Below are 17,691 nucleotides of genomic sequence, written 5' to 3' on the forward strand. Positions count from 1 at the left end.
CTCAGCTAAGAGAGGTAAAGTTTGTTCAACTGTGAATCGCTAATCGTCAAATCCATACCAACTGGTATCAAGGAGTCAACTTTTTGTCTAAGACACAAAACAAATGAGGTAATCACGGTCACGGGTCTAAGGTGGTTAGCCACCTACTAAAATGCAGACTACCTGGTCCCATTCCCAGTCAGACTGAATCGCTGAGAGGTGGGGCTCAGGTCTGCATTCTGAACACGCTCCCCAGAAATTCGGAACCATGATCCCGCAACCAACCAAACCACCTAATCTGTGAAAGCTAAATTAGCTTCGTTTTTTACAAAACGCCTTGGTAAAGGCTCATTCAGGTCAAAGGGGAAATTCGAAAACATTCCGATGATCGCTACAATCTACACCTTCCAGCGAATGGAGGGGTGAGCACACTCTAGGCTCCCCTATCGTTTCCGCAAACGTGAACAGGCCCTTTCTTCTGAGGATGAAGAACTTGGGGATAGGGGCCCTGAGACAGGACCGACTTACTCAACCCTAACTGTGCAAAAAACCGTGCTCTCTGACCCTTCCACAGCCTTTCCCAGGGTCACTCGCGGTGCTTCCAGCCCAGTCTTTCGTTCAGTCTCCACCCGGCCAGCGCTGGACCACGAGAGGACGGTCACAGGGGACTCTCACAAACGCGGGGACCTGAGGCCGCGCGTGCGCAGCCAGCCGCTGAGCTCGCGGAGAAGTCCGTTTCCTGACTTTCCGAGGAAGTGGCGTTGCGTCACTTCCGGCCTCCGTCTAGCTGCCATCTTGCCTCCCCGCGTGTGTGCGCCTTATCTCAGCTGGTCTGCCCGAGACCCCCCTGAGCGCCAACCCTAGTCCCCCGCGCGGCCCCATTTCCGCTCCAACAAGGTACAAAAAGGCTCTGGACGCCGGCGTGGGAGGAGGACGGGAACGGGGGCGGGAAGTGCCCGGAAGGAGCGAGACAGGGAGGGACAGGGCTGAGGAGAGGAAGGCGATGCGACGGACAGGCGCACCCACTCAGGCTGACTCTCGGGGTCGAGGTCGGGCCAGGGGCGGCTGCCCTGGGGGCGAGGCGACGCCGTCTCTTCCTCCACCTCGCGGCGGAACCCGAGGACAGGAGCCTCAGGTACCGCGAGGCTTGCGGAAAGTGGCCGGGCCGGGCAGGCCCTGGCTAGGCCGAGACGAGGCCAGGCCGGGGCCGGGGGTGGGAGGCGCTGACCAGCTGTGGATTAGAGCCCTTCTTCTGGGCCTTTAAAGAGCGGGGGAGGGGTAGGAAAGCGGGTGCTCTTTGGGCTCCCTCGGAACTGAAGTTCGGGAGCTTGGCGGGGTGGATTCGGGATCCAGGCCTCGGCCTGTGTAGGACGTTTATTCCGCTGGTGTCTTGGGAAATAACGAGCGTGGAATGCTAGAGTGAACTAGATCTTTCCTCGCTGAGGGTTTCCTGTTTTTCTAGATGAAAGAAACTATCATGAACCAGGAGAAACTCGCCAAACTGCAGGCACAAGTGCGCATTGGTGGGAAAGTAAGTTTACTAGCGTTGGGGGTTTTGGGTTTTGGTTTCTGGGGTTTTTTGTTTTTTTGTTTTTTTTTTGAAATTTTATGATTTAGGTTTTTTTCTCCTTTGCATTTTTAATAGAATTGGCTTGTCACTTTGTCCCTAGAGGGCATTTCACAGAGCTTGCAAATCGTTATGAAGGGAGTGGCAAGGGATTAAATTAGGTATACAGTGTAGTGTATCAGTGAGGCGTGTAGGTTGTAAATTAGAAGAAAAAAATGCAAGGGAAGAGATAAAGAGCACTTAAACTGCTAACTTTGCTTTTATGTAGGTGTTTTCAGTGTTACAGTATTTTAAGTAGAACTGAAGTGTTTCCTAATTTAATTAGGAAGAAAATTTGTCATTACGGTTAGATCATCACGTGACCCGTAATACCCTTGACTTGTTTTGTCATTGGCTTTATAACCTAAGTTGTATACAGTCAGTGCTTGATTTTTATTTTATTTATTTTTTTAATAACTAAGCTAAGTAGATCTAAGTTTCACCTATCTTTTCAACTTTAGTTTATGGTTGTGGATAATTGTGGTACTTAATAGTTGGAAGTTCATGCCTCTTGTAAATTAAGACCTTTCGTAATCCTTTCTTAGCTAAATACAACCCAGGGTAGTTGTGTATTTTCTAGGATATTTGAAGATGTCATTCTTATAGGTACATTTTTTTTAATTTAAGAGCAATGACTGTGGATTTGGAAATATTACCTAAGCAGATACCATTCCATTTTTGCTTTGTAATTACACTGAAACTGAGGGAATGAGAGTGATTGACGGGTGGGTTTTTAAATGATCGGTTTTTGGTTAATTGATCTTTCCTGGTGGCTGTTGGTCCCCTTCAAGGGGATTCTTGCTAAGTTTTAGGTTCTCTAATTTACTTGTCAGAAGTGCACTGTAGCAGAGGTCTACCTAGTTGTATTTTACCTTGTGTTAGCACATTCCTAGTATTTAACAAGGTGTGGTAGCGTGTTGAAACAGAGCGTGTCTTTACTTGGTAAAACTTGTAAAGCTTCCATGCTACAAGTTTATTATCTATTAGTTTTTCTCACTTCAAGCATTTACCGTCAAGTAGAGTCTACTGCAAAATAGCCAAAAGTTGCACTTAGACTTAAGTAATAAGATGTATATCTGTTAATTACTGGGTTTTGCCAGAAGTGAAAGTATCCTGATTCCGCCCCCCCCCTTCCCCCAAGCTGGTCTTCAAGATCTACACCTACCCATTAACAGCAGTAGGTGTTTCTTGTCCTTTTTAGCAATTGTTATAAGCTAGGTGTGGCCTTCAGGTGCCAGGAAAACTGGTATTCCTTGTGGGTCAGTGTTTGGGTGCTCTTATATTGGTATTTTTAACCATCATTCCTTTTAGGGCAGGTTTCAGAAGGAGTCATTTGAATAATGTGCTTGTGTGCCTTCTTTTTGTTGTTACTCTGATCATTAGTCTTTAACTTGTGAGTGACATCATTCTAGGGTAAAGGAAAGTCAAGGTTTTCTAGGATTCTTAAGGCTGATGTAGGATTAAACTTTGTTTAGTTAATGTAGGAACTATTTCTGTCATTGTAATATGGAAACATTTTCTTCACGTTTTAAGAAACCTACTTACTGTGGAATGTGAAATTGGATGAGTTAGTGTTGCCTTAGAGAAATCTGAAAGCGTTAGGTACTTTTTAGGTAAATGCTATGAAAGCCCTTTATTTCAGTAAAAATTGAGTGTAAAGTGTATGAAACCTATAGAATGTGGGCTGGTTTTGTTTTTAGAATCTTATAGTAGTTCTTTGGAATGTCTTTTAGGGAGGATTCTTTGGAAACCAGGTATCTGCATGGCTTCAAGATGATCTTTATCATTAAAGGTTTTTGGGGGTGTTTGGTAACCAGTATTTTTTGTAGCTATTGATATTTTCTTCAGTTAAACTATGATTTGTTTAAGACTTTACTATTGCTGGATCCTGAGAGTATAAAATTTAAGAAGTTTAAAGTCTTTAGAGGGGGACTTTAATGCTAGTAGGGGAGATAGGCATCTTAAAAAAAACAAAACGAAACAAAAACCCCTTTTCACAGTGTAATATACATAGTGGAACAGAAGCATTTTCAAAATACAGAGATGGGAATGATTTGGTTTGGGGGTGTTAATGGCAGTTTAGGGAAGGCACAGAAGAGATGATGGCTTTAGCAGGATTTTAAAAGGATGAATAGGAATTGGTGTGGAGGTTGGGGGAAGGTGAAGTCAGTGGGTGATAGCCTTTCCATGAAGAGCCTTATGTGCTGCATGAATGGATTAGTCTGTATGAGAAAGTCCATGAGAGTGTCATTAAAGAGTTTTGAGAAGAGGGAGATTGGAGATTTGGCATATATGTACAAGAGACAGGTTTTCCTGAAGCCTGTATTCTGTTCATTCATCAAGATGTGTGCTTTCAATGAATCAGATACCGTACTCAATACTAGGTTTATAGCAGTAAACAGAATCGAAGCCCTCGAGGAGCTTACGTTCTAGTGAGGAAAGACAGTAAAATGTATTTCTCTCTTATATGTGTTATGAAGAAAAATAAACCTGGATAGATAGAAAATGAATGTGGGAATTACTATTTTTCATTGGGTAGTTGGGAAAGGCCACTCCAATATGGTGACATAAGAACGGAGATCTGTAGTGAGGTAGGGAGCCATGCAGATGTTAGGGGAAGAAGGAAACAGTATATGCGAAGGCTCCTGTTTGGCCTTTTTAAGGAACGGCAAAGAGGTTTATTTGGCTGAAGATGAGTTTACATGTGTGATAGAAGATGGAGTGTCAAGAGTGGCATAGAGGGGCAGGGCAGATCGTGTAGGGACCTGCTAGGTTAAGATGGATTTTACTTCAGATTTTTCTCTTGGGTGCTGTAGAAGTCTATATATAGACATATCTGTGTCTTATAGTATCTTGTCTGTGAATATTAAAGGATGTTGATTTTTCTTTAATATCGAAACAGAAAAGGTTAATGGTTCTGGATATGGAGTTTCTAAATGAGGCTTAATTTAGGTTGGCACATGCTCCCTTATAGAGCAGATAACGTAAAAAGTAGAACTTTGAAAAGATCATTCCTTTATATCTGACAAAACTAGAAGCTTAGACGTTATGAAGGATTTTTAGACAATTCCTTTCATTCTCCTCTTTTGGCTTCCATCGGTGCCTTAATATGCCTGCTCACTGCATAAAAGTTTGTGGTTATGGTAATTTTCTTACACAGATTGAGAGGTCAGAAAGGAATTAGAAACTGTCCATTTGAAAATGACTCTTGTGGTATAAACATAGGCTGTGTTCTTTCCTTTTCTCCCCACGTTAGGGAACTGCTCGCAGAAAGAAGAAGGTGGTTCATAGAACAGCCACAGCAGACGACAAAAAACTTCAGTTCTCTTTAAAGAAGTTAGGGGTAAACAATATCTCTGGTATTGAAGAGGTAAGTGTCAGATTCTATTTCTTTACAAAAATAAGATTTGATTGGAAACTTTAATGTTCGTGCGTTAAATGATTTTTTTGACTCTACTGCCAACAGAGAATTTCATCTCTCTCTAAAATATGTTTCTATTCTACTGTCAGGGAGATTGCTAAGTGTAAAAGGGATTAGATTGCACTTTCCATTTCAGGCAGAATTTTGCTTGTGCATTATGGTGACATACTAGGTTACTTAGCCAGACTTCAGCTTTTGCTTAATACAGTGTTTGGTTTTAAAGGGATTTTGGTAAGTGTTGCTAATTTAACAATTTTTTTTTTCTTTTTAGGTGAATATGTTCACAAACCAAGGAACAGTGATCCACTTTAACAATCCTAAAGTTCAGGCATCTCTGGCAGCAAACACTTTCACCATTACAGGCCATGCTGAGACAAAGCAGCTGACAGAAATGCTACCCAGCATCTTAAACCAGCTTGGCGCAGACAGTCTGACCAGTTTAAGGAGACTGGCTGAAGCTCTGCCCAAACAATGTGAGTTTCCTTAGTAGCAGTTTTGCCCAGGGTTACTGAGTTGTCAGTAGATTTCTAAGATTTAGGGTGCACAGTGGATATGAATATTTTTAAATTTGGAAATGCAGACTTCCCTCTAAGAAATACCAATTTTTATACTGATTTTACGCAGGTGTTCTTGGTGAGTTAAATAATTCAGTATGCTTTGATCATTATACTTGGTTAAGTGGAATGTTTGCTTTCTACTAGCTTTCTGTTTTGGATCAGAGACTAAAAATTTTACCTTTATTAGCTGGAAATGATGAAAATGTTAATTTGCGCTTCTTTTTTTAAAATAACTGACAGTTAATTGAAATATATTTAAATACGTTATAAATTATTAAACTTCTTCAGTTGTACAAATTCAGCTGGTATTACCAATAGTCTTTAAGAATTGGCCTCCTGCTATTCTGGTGTTTTTAATTATACTGTAAAATAAGGATTTTGTTCGGGGCAGAAAATGGTGTGGTTGAATAGGTATATATCGGGGTGTAGCTACTTTATCCTGAAGCTCTCTGATTAAAATTTTGAGGAATGGAAATGTAGAAGTGAGACAGGTTTATTATATGGTCTGCTACTTAGTCATCCATGTTTTTCTTGGGGTTTGCTCACTCTGCTTTAATCAATTTGTGTGTGTTGGTGTTTTTTGTTTGTTTGTTTTGTCATGCCGAAAGGCCTAAGAGGTTCTAGAAAGTCTTAGGCTTTCAGAGGTAGGCTTTTGAAGGATTCCACTGAAAATTGTACAGGGCTAGTACTGTGAGGTCTTAGCTGTCAAGTGTAGTTCACTTTCTTGTGTAATAAAAGGAAAGTGGAGGGCTTCCCTGGTGGCGCAGTGGTTGAGTCCACCTGCCAATGCAGGCGACACGGGTTCGTGCCCTGGCCCGGGAAGATCCCACATGCCACGGAGCAGCTGGCCCTGTGAGCCATGGCTGCTGAGCCTGCGCTACCGGAGCCTGTGCTTCGCAATGGGAGAGGCCACAACAGTGAGAGGCCCGCGTACCGCAAAAAAAAAAAAAAAGGAAAGTGGAGGCTTACCAGTCAAAGGCACTTTTAATTTTTTGATTATTTTCACTTCAGTAAAGGTTTTTTGGTATGTGGGTTTACCTGTTGTAGGTGAGAGGGATTGAAAGGAGAATGGGTTTCAAATTTGGTGTGTTGGCTGGTACTAGTATTCTAGCTCATTTGTAGACATCAGACTATCATGCTATTGCTAGTACTGTAAAAGAAATCCCAAATGTCACCATAAACATAAGTTGTAACAACACTTGACCATTCACCTGTTGTTCTTTTGGTTAGTGTTCATTGAACATTTACATTTCCTTTCACAGCTGTGGATGGAAAAGCACCACTTGCTACTGGAGAGGATGATGATGATGAAGTTCCAGGTAGGAACTTTCACTTGTGGTTAAACTAGAGAATCTTAGCAAGGGAGAACGAAGAATCTGTACTATAGGAAAGATTACCTTAGGCCAGGGGTTGGGGAGGTATGTGAAATAGGGTTAAGTGGGGCAAAGGGAGAATGAGAAAAATAATGCAGTATCCACCTGGGAGTTAGGTTTGTAGGCTTGGTTTTTCTCTGTTTGGGATCCCAAGGGGTATCTAACCTTAAATATTGTGTAAATAGATATGTATGTAGTAACCTAAATATAATAGGTACTTGCAGATCACAAATGACCCTTGTTTCCTACTTTAAGATCCATAACTGTATGAGAAGGCATGGCGAAGTTGTAGAAATATCTTCTATATAATCATTCTGAAATCAGCAGAAAAACTCCTTTGGCAATCATGAGGCATTTTTCTGTCCTGTTACTGGATAATTTATTTTGTTGTAAAACAGATATTGGGCAGTAGACTCCCTAGACTCAGAAATATTTCCATATTGCATAGACAGGTATCCTCAGGAATCCAGGAAAACTTCAAATTATGTGTCATGGTATTCTTTGATTCTGTCCCCCACATAACTAATATTACTTAACTGTAATTCTTGGAATGGAGCAGGAATAGGTAGGGCATATACATATTCTTTAAGCATAATATTTATGTCATCAGCAAGTTAATAATTTCCCTCTTTCCCTTGTATTAATTATATGCCAAAATATACACTTCAAAGTATGCCAAATGAGTAGTGGTCTCATTGGAAATAAAAACAGGTGTCTAAATTTATATCCTAATTTAACTGTAGGATATATTTTGAGAGCATTTCCCTATCTTCTTTTTAAGACCTGATGATTATTTTTATAGACTTGGCTTTTTTTTCTGAGTTTTTACTTTTTTTTTTTTTTTTTTTTTTTCCTTTTCCTAGATCTTGTGGAGAATTTTGATGAGGCTTCCAAGAATGAAGCAAACTGAATTGAGTCAACTTCTGAAGAAGATAAATCTTGAAGAAGTTACTGGGAGCTGCTATTTTATATTATGACTGCTTTTTAAAATTTTGTTTATGGATCTGATAAAATCTAGATCTCTAATATTTTTAAGCCCAAGCCCCTGGACACTGCAGCTCTTTTCAGTTTTTGCTTATATACAATTCATTCTTTGCAGCTAACTAAGCTGAGGAAGCCTGGGAATAAAGTTTGAAACAAAGATTAATAAAGTTCTTTGCTTAGTATACGGTTTTATATTTTATTTCATTGATACTGATTTGTACACGGAAAGCAAAATTGTTTATAGAAAGCTAATCATGGCATGTAATATGACTGATAATCATGGATGGAATCTGATTAAAGATTTAAAATGACAGTATAAGTATCAAAGGTGGTTTAAAGTTCTTATGTCTGAAAACGTTTTTCTCCAGCAGGCCTCAGGGCTTCCATGGTTTGTTATGGGTGTAATTATGAGACTAGCATATTCCTTCGTGGGTAAGCAAGGAGTTTTTTTCTCTTAATATTGTCTATACTGTAAACATATACTGAGTGCCTTATATGTATTATAACACTTAATTTTCTCTCATTTAATTCTCAATCTATGAAGTAGGGACTAGTAGCTCCATTTTGTAGATATAACGGAGGTTACATCAAAAAAGTTAAAAGTTAATCTCTTAACTCCATTCTATGTAGTGTATTCTCTAAGATACCTGAAAAAAAGTAGTGTTTGTGTTAGGAATGTCAACTTATCTTCCTTAAGTGATAACACTTTAAATGAATAGACTACTTTTTTCTTGAAATTTGTTTTTGTTACTTTTTAAGTTAACAGTAATATTGACATGCATGTATACAGTTGTAAGAATTTTAACACGTAATATGACTGCCACCATAGTCAGAATACTGAACAGTTCCATTACCCCAGAAAATTCCCTCAATATAGGGCTACTTTTAAAAAATTGTATTAGCAATCATAATGCCTTAGTTTCTGCTTGCAATAATAAGAATTCATTTTAAATTTTTGTACTAATTGGAAAGTACCTTTTGAAGGTACTATACAGCTATATCTAAAAGTCAACTATTAACTCAAAAATGAGATGCTGTGCAAAAAATATTTGCACATCTTAACATTGTATTATTTTCTTCAAAGGATGTGTATCAGTTCTGTTAAGGTATACTGCTACAGTAAGCAGGACTAAAGTCTCAGTGGTTTACAGAATTAGGAAACAAGTACATGTCTCCAGACTACTGTGGGTTAGGTTGGGCTGTGCTGCATACTCAAGGTCCCAGACTGATGGAGCAACCTCTATTTGGGATACTCAGTTTCCAGGCAGAGTGAGAAGATGGTAGGACACTGCTGGCTCTTAAAGTGATACAAGTATCGCTTCTTGTATATAACTGGCCAAGGCAAGTGGAGTGGCTTACCCGGAGGGCAGAGGGTTTGGAAGGCTTGGAGTTAGGGCTTGAGGATTTGCACATCATAAGCTCCCAGGTGATGCTAGTGCATTTCCACTGGTGATGCTTCCTTTGAGCAGCACAATTAGAGATTTTCTCAACTCATCCCAAGAGATTGCAGTGACAGAGGCTGACTTGAGCATGTGAAGATGGCCGCTGTCTGAATATCCTTATAGTTATTTGCCTTAGATCTGTATAGGAAAGGGACTAAATAGAGAAGTGCAATAGATTTCTAGGCCACTTGCTGCTTGTAGCAGATGCTGGCTAAGGGTAGTCCTGTTTTGCCTGTGCTTAGAGACTTTTTTTCCTCCCAACAACCTCTAAAAATATTATTTCTTTGGTCCATTATTTAAAGGATCTGGTGGTGTGTGTTGGTGGCTATAGACAGGTAAGAAAAGGTTTTTCTTGTAACATTTTCAGTATCAAGATAGGGTTATGCTACAGTTAGAAATGACTAGAAACTTTAGTTGCTACAAAGGTTTGTTTATCAGGCTTGATGTTTGTGGTTTGCCAGTGGCTGGGCTCCACTTTACTTCAAGAACAGCCTCTAATCAGAACATTTCCAGTCTCAGGACAAGGAAAAGAGATGGCAAACAATCAGCTGGCTCTTCAGACTTACTTTGGGAAGTGATACACATTAAATTTCGGCAGCCAGAGCAAGTCACATACGTAGTCAAGTCTGATGGCCATGAGGATTGGGGAAGTATAATCCTCCCCCAGAGCAAGACAGCAGATTTTTTTAAAACAATAATACAATCTACCATATCCTTACAATTTTTCTTAAATTGCCCACAATTCCTGTGGCTGTTATGTTAAGCACTGTATAACTCATTTTATATCATCTTACTGATTGTCATAACAATCTCCCCCAAAGAGCCATATTATGCGGATAAGGAAACCCTTAAAACATACTCAAGTGGTAGAACGAGATTCAAACCCAGGTCTGCTATTTTGACCTCAGTACCTACTGGAAAGAATTTCAGGTCCTGGCAGGCTGGAGGGGCAGATGATTCTAGTCTGGTTGATCTTTTGGCTGTTGTCCCAATTTGCTGGCTGTTGTCCACTGCTTTTAAGACTAGCCCTGAGCCAAACTTACTTTCAGCTGGATCTGAACCAGGGTTATCCTAATGAAGAGATGGACATCAATTATGAACTGAGGATTCTTAGGACTAATAGTCTTTATTTGTTGAACTAACTGACCTAGAGTACACTTGTGTCATCCCCATTATAACCCTGTGTTGTAAGGGCAGAAAGCAACATTCTAAAATTTGGAAACAAGTTTAAAAAAATATGGGTCAAAGGTCACTGACGGTTGGGTCTGAATTCTACCAATCATTTTTTTCTCTATTCCATAACACTGGATTTGTGCTTCGGTAGCTCTCCCTACCCCACCCCACCCCTTTAAGATACATATGTTGTGGGGAGAGAAATCTTAAGGGGACTAATAACAGTTTTTAGCCTTTCCAAAACAATAGTTAGAAAAGTCTTCTATTCACATAAATTTTCAAGACTTCAATCAGCACAGTCTTGACTGCCATCTTTGCAGCGAGTTCTGGGAATGCAGGCACAGTCGGCAAAGAAAACAGTATCACATCTGTAGCCTGAACACTTTGCACTGTGAAACTAGACAATTTTATTTATTTTTAAAACCATAACTGTTAAAATCTCAAGGTGAACTGGAAAAGATACTATTGGAAAAAAAATAGCCACTTGGATTTTTAAAATATTAGGGAAGACTGTCCAAGAGGAATATTGCAGATGTTTATTAAAGATTCTGCATATTTGGGTGAAAGAATTTGTACTCTGCAAAACCAAGAAGAGTACTCTCTCTCCATCAGCCTGAGAATAAACATACTGACACACTATGTAAACAAGGAAAGGTCCATATGAGTTTATACGTTCAATAAGCAAGGAAGAGAATCAGTTTTTGGTAATTGGCAGCTAGCAAGAAAGATCTGTTTATACTTCTAGTCTTTTGTTGTCAACACATTGTTAGATAACATGCGACTCCTAGGAAGCATTTCTTCTACCTTCCTCCATGAGGACTTATGAGTTTATACGTTCAATAAGCAAGGAAGAGAATCAGTTTTTGGTAATTGGCAGCTAGCAAGAAAGATCTGTTTATACTTCTAGTCTTTTGTTAACACATTGTTAGATAACATGCGACTCCTAGGAAGCATTTCTATTTCTACCTTCCATGAGGACTAGACAAAAGGCAGGATATGATCTATTCAGTGTACTTTATTTCTGATGAGTCTTTTACATTGCTGATTGGGGCCATGCAGTATTGGAATCATATCTACCACCATGGTTTTAGAATAATCCAGTTTACCAGACTGTAAAGTGATCAGGGGTGCTACACAGTGTTAAACCACCATAGAGAACACTGTGAAAGGCAGAGAGGAGAGTGGAGGAGGAAGGGCAAAAGGTTAAATAACAACAAAAAATCTTTGAAAGTCAAAGCATTCAACAGACTTTTCTTTGATCTTTACTAAAATTTCCAGAGAAATCAAACAGAATTTTGGTAACAGATAAGAATTGTTCATCAAGGTTAATCTTAATCTTTGTTAATCTTTGCAAATCTGGCTTTATTTGCTTCTTAGCTAGATAACTCACCTACTTTAAATATGCAAACTATTGGAAATGATAGAATTGCTTAACTGTGAGTGTAAATATCCTCAGGAAGGTTTCTAAGCATGAGTTAATTTATGTGGCTGAAATGTAAGGGTAGCAACTCCAAGAACCCATTAAAACATTAATTACATATTTTCATATTTACCTGATTCACCTGAACAATCCCCACAGTCATTTCTTGTGTCACACACCTTGTCCATGTATGTCCAAGTCTTCTGGTTGGGACACTTGAATATCAAGTTTTGTGAGAGATGGCTGGGCATTTGGCCTGTATAGACAATGGCATTATTTCTCATAGAAACATTCGTTCATTGATAATGTTTTAATTATAATTCTGAATTTTAGATATTAGTTGCTGGTGACTGCTTTTTTTTTTGCGGTACGCGGGCCTCTCACTGTTGTGGCCCATGTCCCCTGCATCGGCAGGCGGACTCTCAACCACTGCGCCACCAGGGAAGCCCCTGGTGACTGCTTTTTAATTTGGATTGTTTGTCCACCTCACCACAATATGTAGCAGACTCATCTTCACCGTGACTGCAGTCTAGCCTGCCGTTACGGAGCAGGGAGGGTGGCAAGCAAGTAGAGAGGTCCTCACACAAGAAGCCCAGTCGCTGTGAAGCTGTTTTAAACGGTCGATATGGGCTTCCCTGGTGGCACAGTGGTTGAGAGTCCGCTTGCCGATGCAGGGGACACGGGTTCGTGCCCCAGTCCGGGAAGATCCCACATGCCGCGAAGCGGCTAGGCCTGTGAGCCATGGCCACTGAGCCTGCACGTCTGGAGCCTGTGCTCCGCAACGGGAGAGACCACAACAGTGGGAGGCCCGTGTACCGCAAAAAAAAAAAAAACAAAAAACGGTCGATATGACAAATCTGGAAGATTTATAAGACAAATACTGGATGTTGACATATGCACCTGTGACCATGAACATCAAGCTCTAATAATAGAATAACCTGCCTTTAATAATCAGCTTTCTTCTTCCCCCTTTTGCTTCTTTCTATTGTTCTTTTTTTTAAAAAATATTTATTTATTTTATTTTTGGCTGTGTTGGGTCTTCGTTTCTGTGCGAGGGCTTTCTCTAGTTGCGGCGAGCGGGGGCCACTCTTCATCGCGGTGCGCTGGCCTCTCACTGTCGCGGCCTCTCTTGTTGCGGAGCACAAGCTCCAGACGCGCAGGCTCAGTAGTTGTGGCTCATGGGCTTAGTTGCTCCGCGGCATGTGGGATCTTCCCAGACCAGGGCCCGAACCCGTGTCCCTGCATTGGCAGGCAGATTCTCAACCACTGTGCCACCAGGGGAGCCCATTTCTATTGTTCTTTTACCCATGATTTCCTCTCCTCCCTTTCTTTCTTTTTCTCCCCCATGCTCCCATACTCTCTAGGCCGACTTAGCTTGCATTTCTTGCAATGCCAGTGGCCTTTGGGTAAACAAGTATGTACTCACTCCTGCCTGAGAAGGAAGGCGACCAGGAGGGGGCAACAAGCCTGGTATCTGCTTTGAGCTCCACACATTGGTTCTGTGTATCTGTGATTTTCCCTCTGTCCTTTTCTTAGCTAGAAATGAGAGCAAAGATAAATTGCTACACCAACCTCAAGGGGACACTGTGGGCTAAATTGAGATCATTGTTTAAATGCAATGAATCTACTAAAAATTGTGTGGGAGTTTATCAGAATAATGTGATTATATATATATATATTTTTTTTTTTTTTGCTGTACACGGGCCTCTCACTGTTGTGGCCCCTCCTGTTGCGGAGCACAGGCTCCGGACGCACAGGCTCAGCGGCCATGGCTCACGGGCCTAGCCACTCCACGACATGTGGGATCTTCCCGGACCGGGACACGAACCCATGTCCCCTGCATCGGCAGGCGAACTCTCAACCACTGCGCCACCAGGGAAGCCCTGTGATGATATTTTTAAAGAAATTTAAGTACTGTAAAATTTTGATGGAAGTTAAGAGGTAAATAGCAGATTGGTAACACATATCTCAAACATTTACACCCGAAATAACGTATCACCAGAAAATTCTGGTTTGGTGTGTGTAGTGGTAAACAGGAATTTTTTTTTTTAATTTATTTTATGTATTTATTTATTTATGGCTGTGTTGGGTCTTCGTTTCTGTGCGAGGGCTTTCTCTAGTTGTGGCAAGTGGGGGCCACTCTTCATCGCGGTGTGTGGGCCTCTCAGTATCGCAGCCTCGCTTGTGGAGCACAGGCTCCAGACATGCAGGCTCGGTAGTTGTGGCTCACGGGCCCAGTTGCTCTGCGGCATGTGGGATCTTCCCAGATCAGGGCTTGAACCCATGTCCCCTGCATTGGCAGGCAGATTCTCAACCACTGCGCCACCAGGGAAGCCCAACAGGAAATATTTTAAATACCTGGGTTAGAGTTGGTGAGGGTTTGGGGAAGGTGCGTTTTGCATCTTGGAAGTTTTATAGTTGGACTAGGTTAATAATTAGGAAGCAGGTAACACTACTGTGTGTATCCCTTAATCCATGAGGTTCTTGGACTGTGATTGTGGCTGGTTTCACTCAAATTGCTAACAATATTTATTACCCCACTCAACCTCATTTAACACTGAACGATATGCTATCCTGTATTGTTCACCACTGTATCTCTGGTATCCCTAAATATGGCAGAAACTCCTTGCAGATAGAAACCATGTCCTGTGTAAGCTTCAGAGTTGGGCAGACCTGGAATGAACCCCTGGCTTGTCCTTTTACCAGCTGTATGATCCTGGGCAAGTCACCTAACTTCCCTGAGTCTCTGTTCTTTTTTTTTTTTTTTTTTTTTTTGTGTGTGGTACGCGGGCCTCTCACTGTTGTGGCCTCTCCCGTTGCGGAGCACAGGCTCCGGACGGCCATGGCTCATGGGCCCAGCCGCTCTGTGGCATGTGGGATCTTCCCGGACCGGGGCATGAACCCGTGTCCCCTGCATCGGCAGGCAGACTCTCAACCACTGCACCACCAGGGAAGCCCTCTGTGTTCTTAATGATTATAACAACAACCGCCTCTCAAGGTTGTTGAAAAGAATGGAGTAAAGATGAGATGTGTTATGTGTCCAGAGCAATGGTTGGCACATAGCACGTGCCAACCATCAATTATCAGTGGACTCACTCCATATCACCCATATCAGGAGACTCACTCATTTTGGAAATACATGGGGGATAAATATACTCTTGCTGGTTGAGTGAATTATGGACAGACCCATCACCTAGGGAAGGAGACATACTTGCAGGTTTTACAGGTATCCCAAAGGTGATCCCAAGACTGATCACAGCAGCCATCACTCTGAGCACAAGAAATGCCATGCAGGAAATCCAGAGACACTGCCTCGTGGGAGGCCAGCATTGCTCTATCACAACAAAACACACAGACACAGAGGAGAACAAGTCATCTTGGGGCAGAGGCTCGGGTTGGGGGTATGGTGTAAATTAGCCAGCTGTTGTCCGTGTTTATCTCAGTGTGAAAGGCAGGAGACAACATTCAGGACCTTAAATGTGTGCTTTTCCTGTCTAGTATCTAATTCAGTCTCTGAGCAACTGGCCTTTTGATGAATGGGTGTTGGTCCCTCAGTTGTAAATGAAGCTTTAAAATGAAGGAACAGGGCCAGTGAGATGGAGTGACTTCTGAGATTTATGCTGAGATAAGGGGAACCGTCTCACCTCACACTCAGGTCTCCTGGTTCCCTATCCAGGGCTGTGGCTACTGTGCCAATGTTTCCCCAAACCTGGCTTTCAGGCTACCTACCTGAGAATCATGGAAGGAAATGCAGATTCCTGTGCTTCCCCCAGACATACAGAATCTCTAGGGGGTGGGGCAGGGGGGCGTCTGAATATATTTTGAGCACCTCAGGTCACTCTTAGACACACCACAGTTTGGGAACTACAGTCCTGTGCCAAAGATGAAATGCAGACTTCGTCTTGGGTTCCGAGCATTCCAAAGGACATTGCTTGCTGGTTCTGGAGTGAGCAGTCCTGGAAGAACAGGAGAGGCAGCTGCCTGACTGGTTTTACTGGCACGCCACGAAGAGAAAAACTGCTCAGACTATTCTTGATCTTTCTTCAGAATTCAGCAGCACTGCCTTTTGCAAACAGTGAGACTCACCGTTGATATTTCTGCGGTGACCCATTGGCCAGAGTTCCTGATATCTCTGAACCTTCTTCTGGGGCCTGAGTCTGCAGTCAAACCCCCTTGTGTGTAAACAGTACATTGTAATAGAGGAGAGGCAGGATGGCATCTTTTCATGGGAACCAGTCCTAGACTCCAAGGCTTTTTTTGTCCCTCTGACAAGTATAAACGTTATCTCCAACACCTAATAGTGCTTCAGAGTCAACAGCCCTGTCATGTAGCTGTGAACATTCACATTACTGGTGAAGAAACATAGGCTTAAAGAATCTTAGGGTCACAGCCAGTAAGTGGTAGAAGCAAGTGCTGGGACACAATCAGACACGCCAAGGCTTTTTGCCACCCACAGAGCTCCACTGAAAATCCTCCCTCAGCTGGGTCACAAACACCAGGAAGCTCTTGCCCCTGAAACCAAAGTCTTCTGCTCCTGTGGGGTCAGTGTTACTTTGTCCTTCCCACAGCAGCTACAGCCTTTTAAAATGCTCTCACTCTTTGAAAATCCCCCTCTGGGACTCTATCCTCTGCCTATAATTGGGTATATAGAAGAAAGCTTTACGTAAAAAGATTTTTTACGTAGTCAAATTTGTAATAGGAGATGCTAAATGCTAAACAATGCTAAAACACTTCAGTCACTTTCAATATTTAAACATCCGTTTACTGGACTTCCTTGGTGGTCCAGTGGTTAAGACTCCGTACGTCTACTGCAGAGGACACAGGTTCGATCCCTGATCTGGGAATCAAGATCCCACATGCAGCGTGGCCAACAAAAACAGCAACAAATCTGTTTACTAAAAGTGATGAAATAAGCTACTCAATTTTATATGTGATTGGTTCTCAACTGTGCAAAACAGTCATATAGAAACACTAAGCATTAAAACAAAGGCCAGGGGAGCTACCAGTGGCCGTCTCTGGATTGTGGTTCATTTGTTCATCATTCATTCCTTCAGCAAATATTTATGGAACATCTGTGTCAGGCAGTGTGCTAGGCTCCATAGATACAATGGTGAACAAGACAGATGGATGTCATCTGCCCTCGGTGAGCTGACAGTCTAGAGTACTATGTGATTTTTAGCAGAAAGGGCTTGTGTCAGAATCACCGGGGGGGGCTTTTAAAAAATTCATATATCGTTGGTTGTTTGGCCTGAGGCAACCCAACACTGGAGCCTACCTGGGCTCTTTGGTGAGGCTAATAACAGACTCTGGGAGGACTCATGCCAAGGAGTACTTCCCAGAACTTCTGCTGCCAGTGTCCTTGTCCCCACGGTGAGCCACAGCCAACCCCTGCCTCTTCAGAAGACCCTTCAACACTAGCAGTTCTCTAAAATATGTGCTGAATACCATTTTGCAAATGAAAAACTGATATGGAAGAAGCTGTCTGCTCTAGGACTTAGAATTTTAGAGGTGAAAGCACTTCAGAGATCTCCTGCCCAAGTGGTTTTCAAACATCTTGTCACACAATCCCTTTCCTCAAAAGATACAAAACCAAAAATACTATAAAAGAGAAGAAGAACTACAATCCTGCAGCCTGTGGAACAAAAACCACATTCACAGAAAGATAGACAAGATGAAAAGGCAGAGGGCTATGTACCAGATGAAGGAACAAGATAAAACCCCAGAAAAACAACTAAA

The 17,691-nt window shown here is 41.8% G+C and overlaps 1 protein-coding gene across 2 annotated transcripts; it reads left to right on the forward strand.

Moving 5' to 3' along the window:
* Positions 1-732: 732 nt before the first annotated feature.
* BTF3 (basic transcription factor 3) lies at positions 733-8,102 on the forward strand. 2 transcript variants are annotated; one of them, XM_007113977.2, is made up of 6 exons: positions 733-876; positions 1,442-1,510; positions 4,842-4,955; positions 5,278-5,479; positions 6,826-6,882; positions 7,800-8,102. In XM_007113977.2, exons 2-6 carry the CDS (start codon positions 1,442-1,444, stop codon positions 7,844-7,846), a joined length of 489 nt encoding a protein of 162 aa, XP_007114039.1. In that variant the 5' UTR covers positions 733-876; the 3' UTR covers positions 7,847-8,102. The 2 variants fall into 2 exon arrangements, with proteins under 2 accessions (XP_007114039.1, XP_007114038.1); XM_007113976.4 differs by having other exon boundaries at positions 740-1,114.
* Positions 8,103-17,691: the final 9,589 nt, after the last annotated feature.

This window comes from Physeter macrocephalus, chromosome 8 (genome assembly GCF_002837175.3).
Source record: "Physeter macrocephalus isolate SW-GA chromosome 8, ASM283717v5, whole genome shotgun sequence".
Lineage (NCBI taxonomy): Eukaryota > Metazoa > Chordata > Mammalia > Artiodactyla > Physeteridae > Physeter > Physeter macrocephalus.

What these genes read in the sequence shown, in the direction of transcription:
- BTF3 (XM_007113976.4), top strand. Translation starts at nt 983, where the DNA reads ATGCGACGGACAGGCGCACCCACTCAGGCTGACTCTCGGGGTCGAGGT. An exon ending in AAGTGCGCATTGGTGGGAAA is followed by an intron (nt 1,511 to 4,841) that starts GTAAGTTTACTA and finishes TCCCCACGTTAG; the next exon opens with GGAACTGCTCGCAGAAAGAA. An exon ending in ATATCTCTGGTATTGAAGAG is followed by an intron (nt 4,956 to 5,277) that starts GTAAGTGTCAGA and finishes TTTTCTTTTTAG; the next exon opens with GTGAATATGTTCACAAACCA.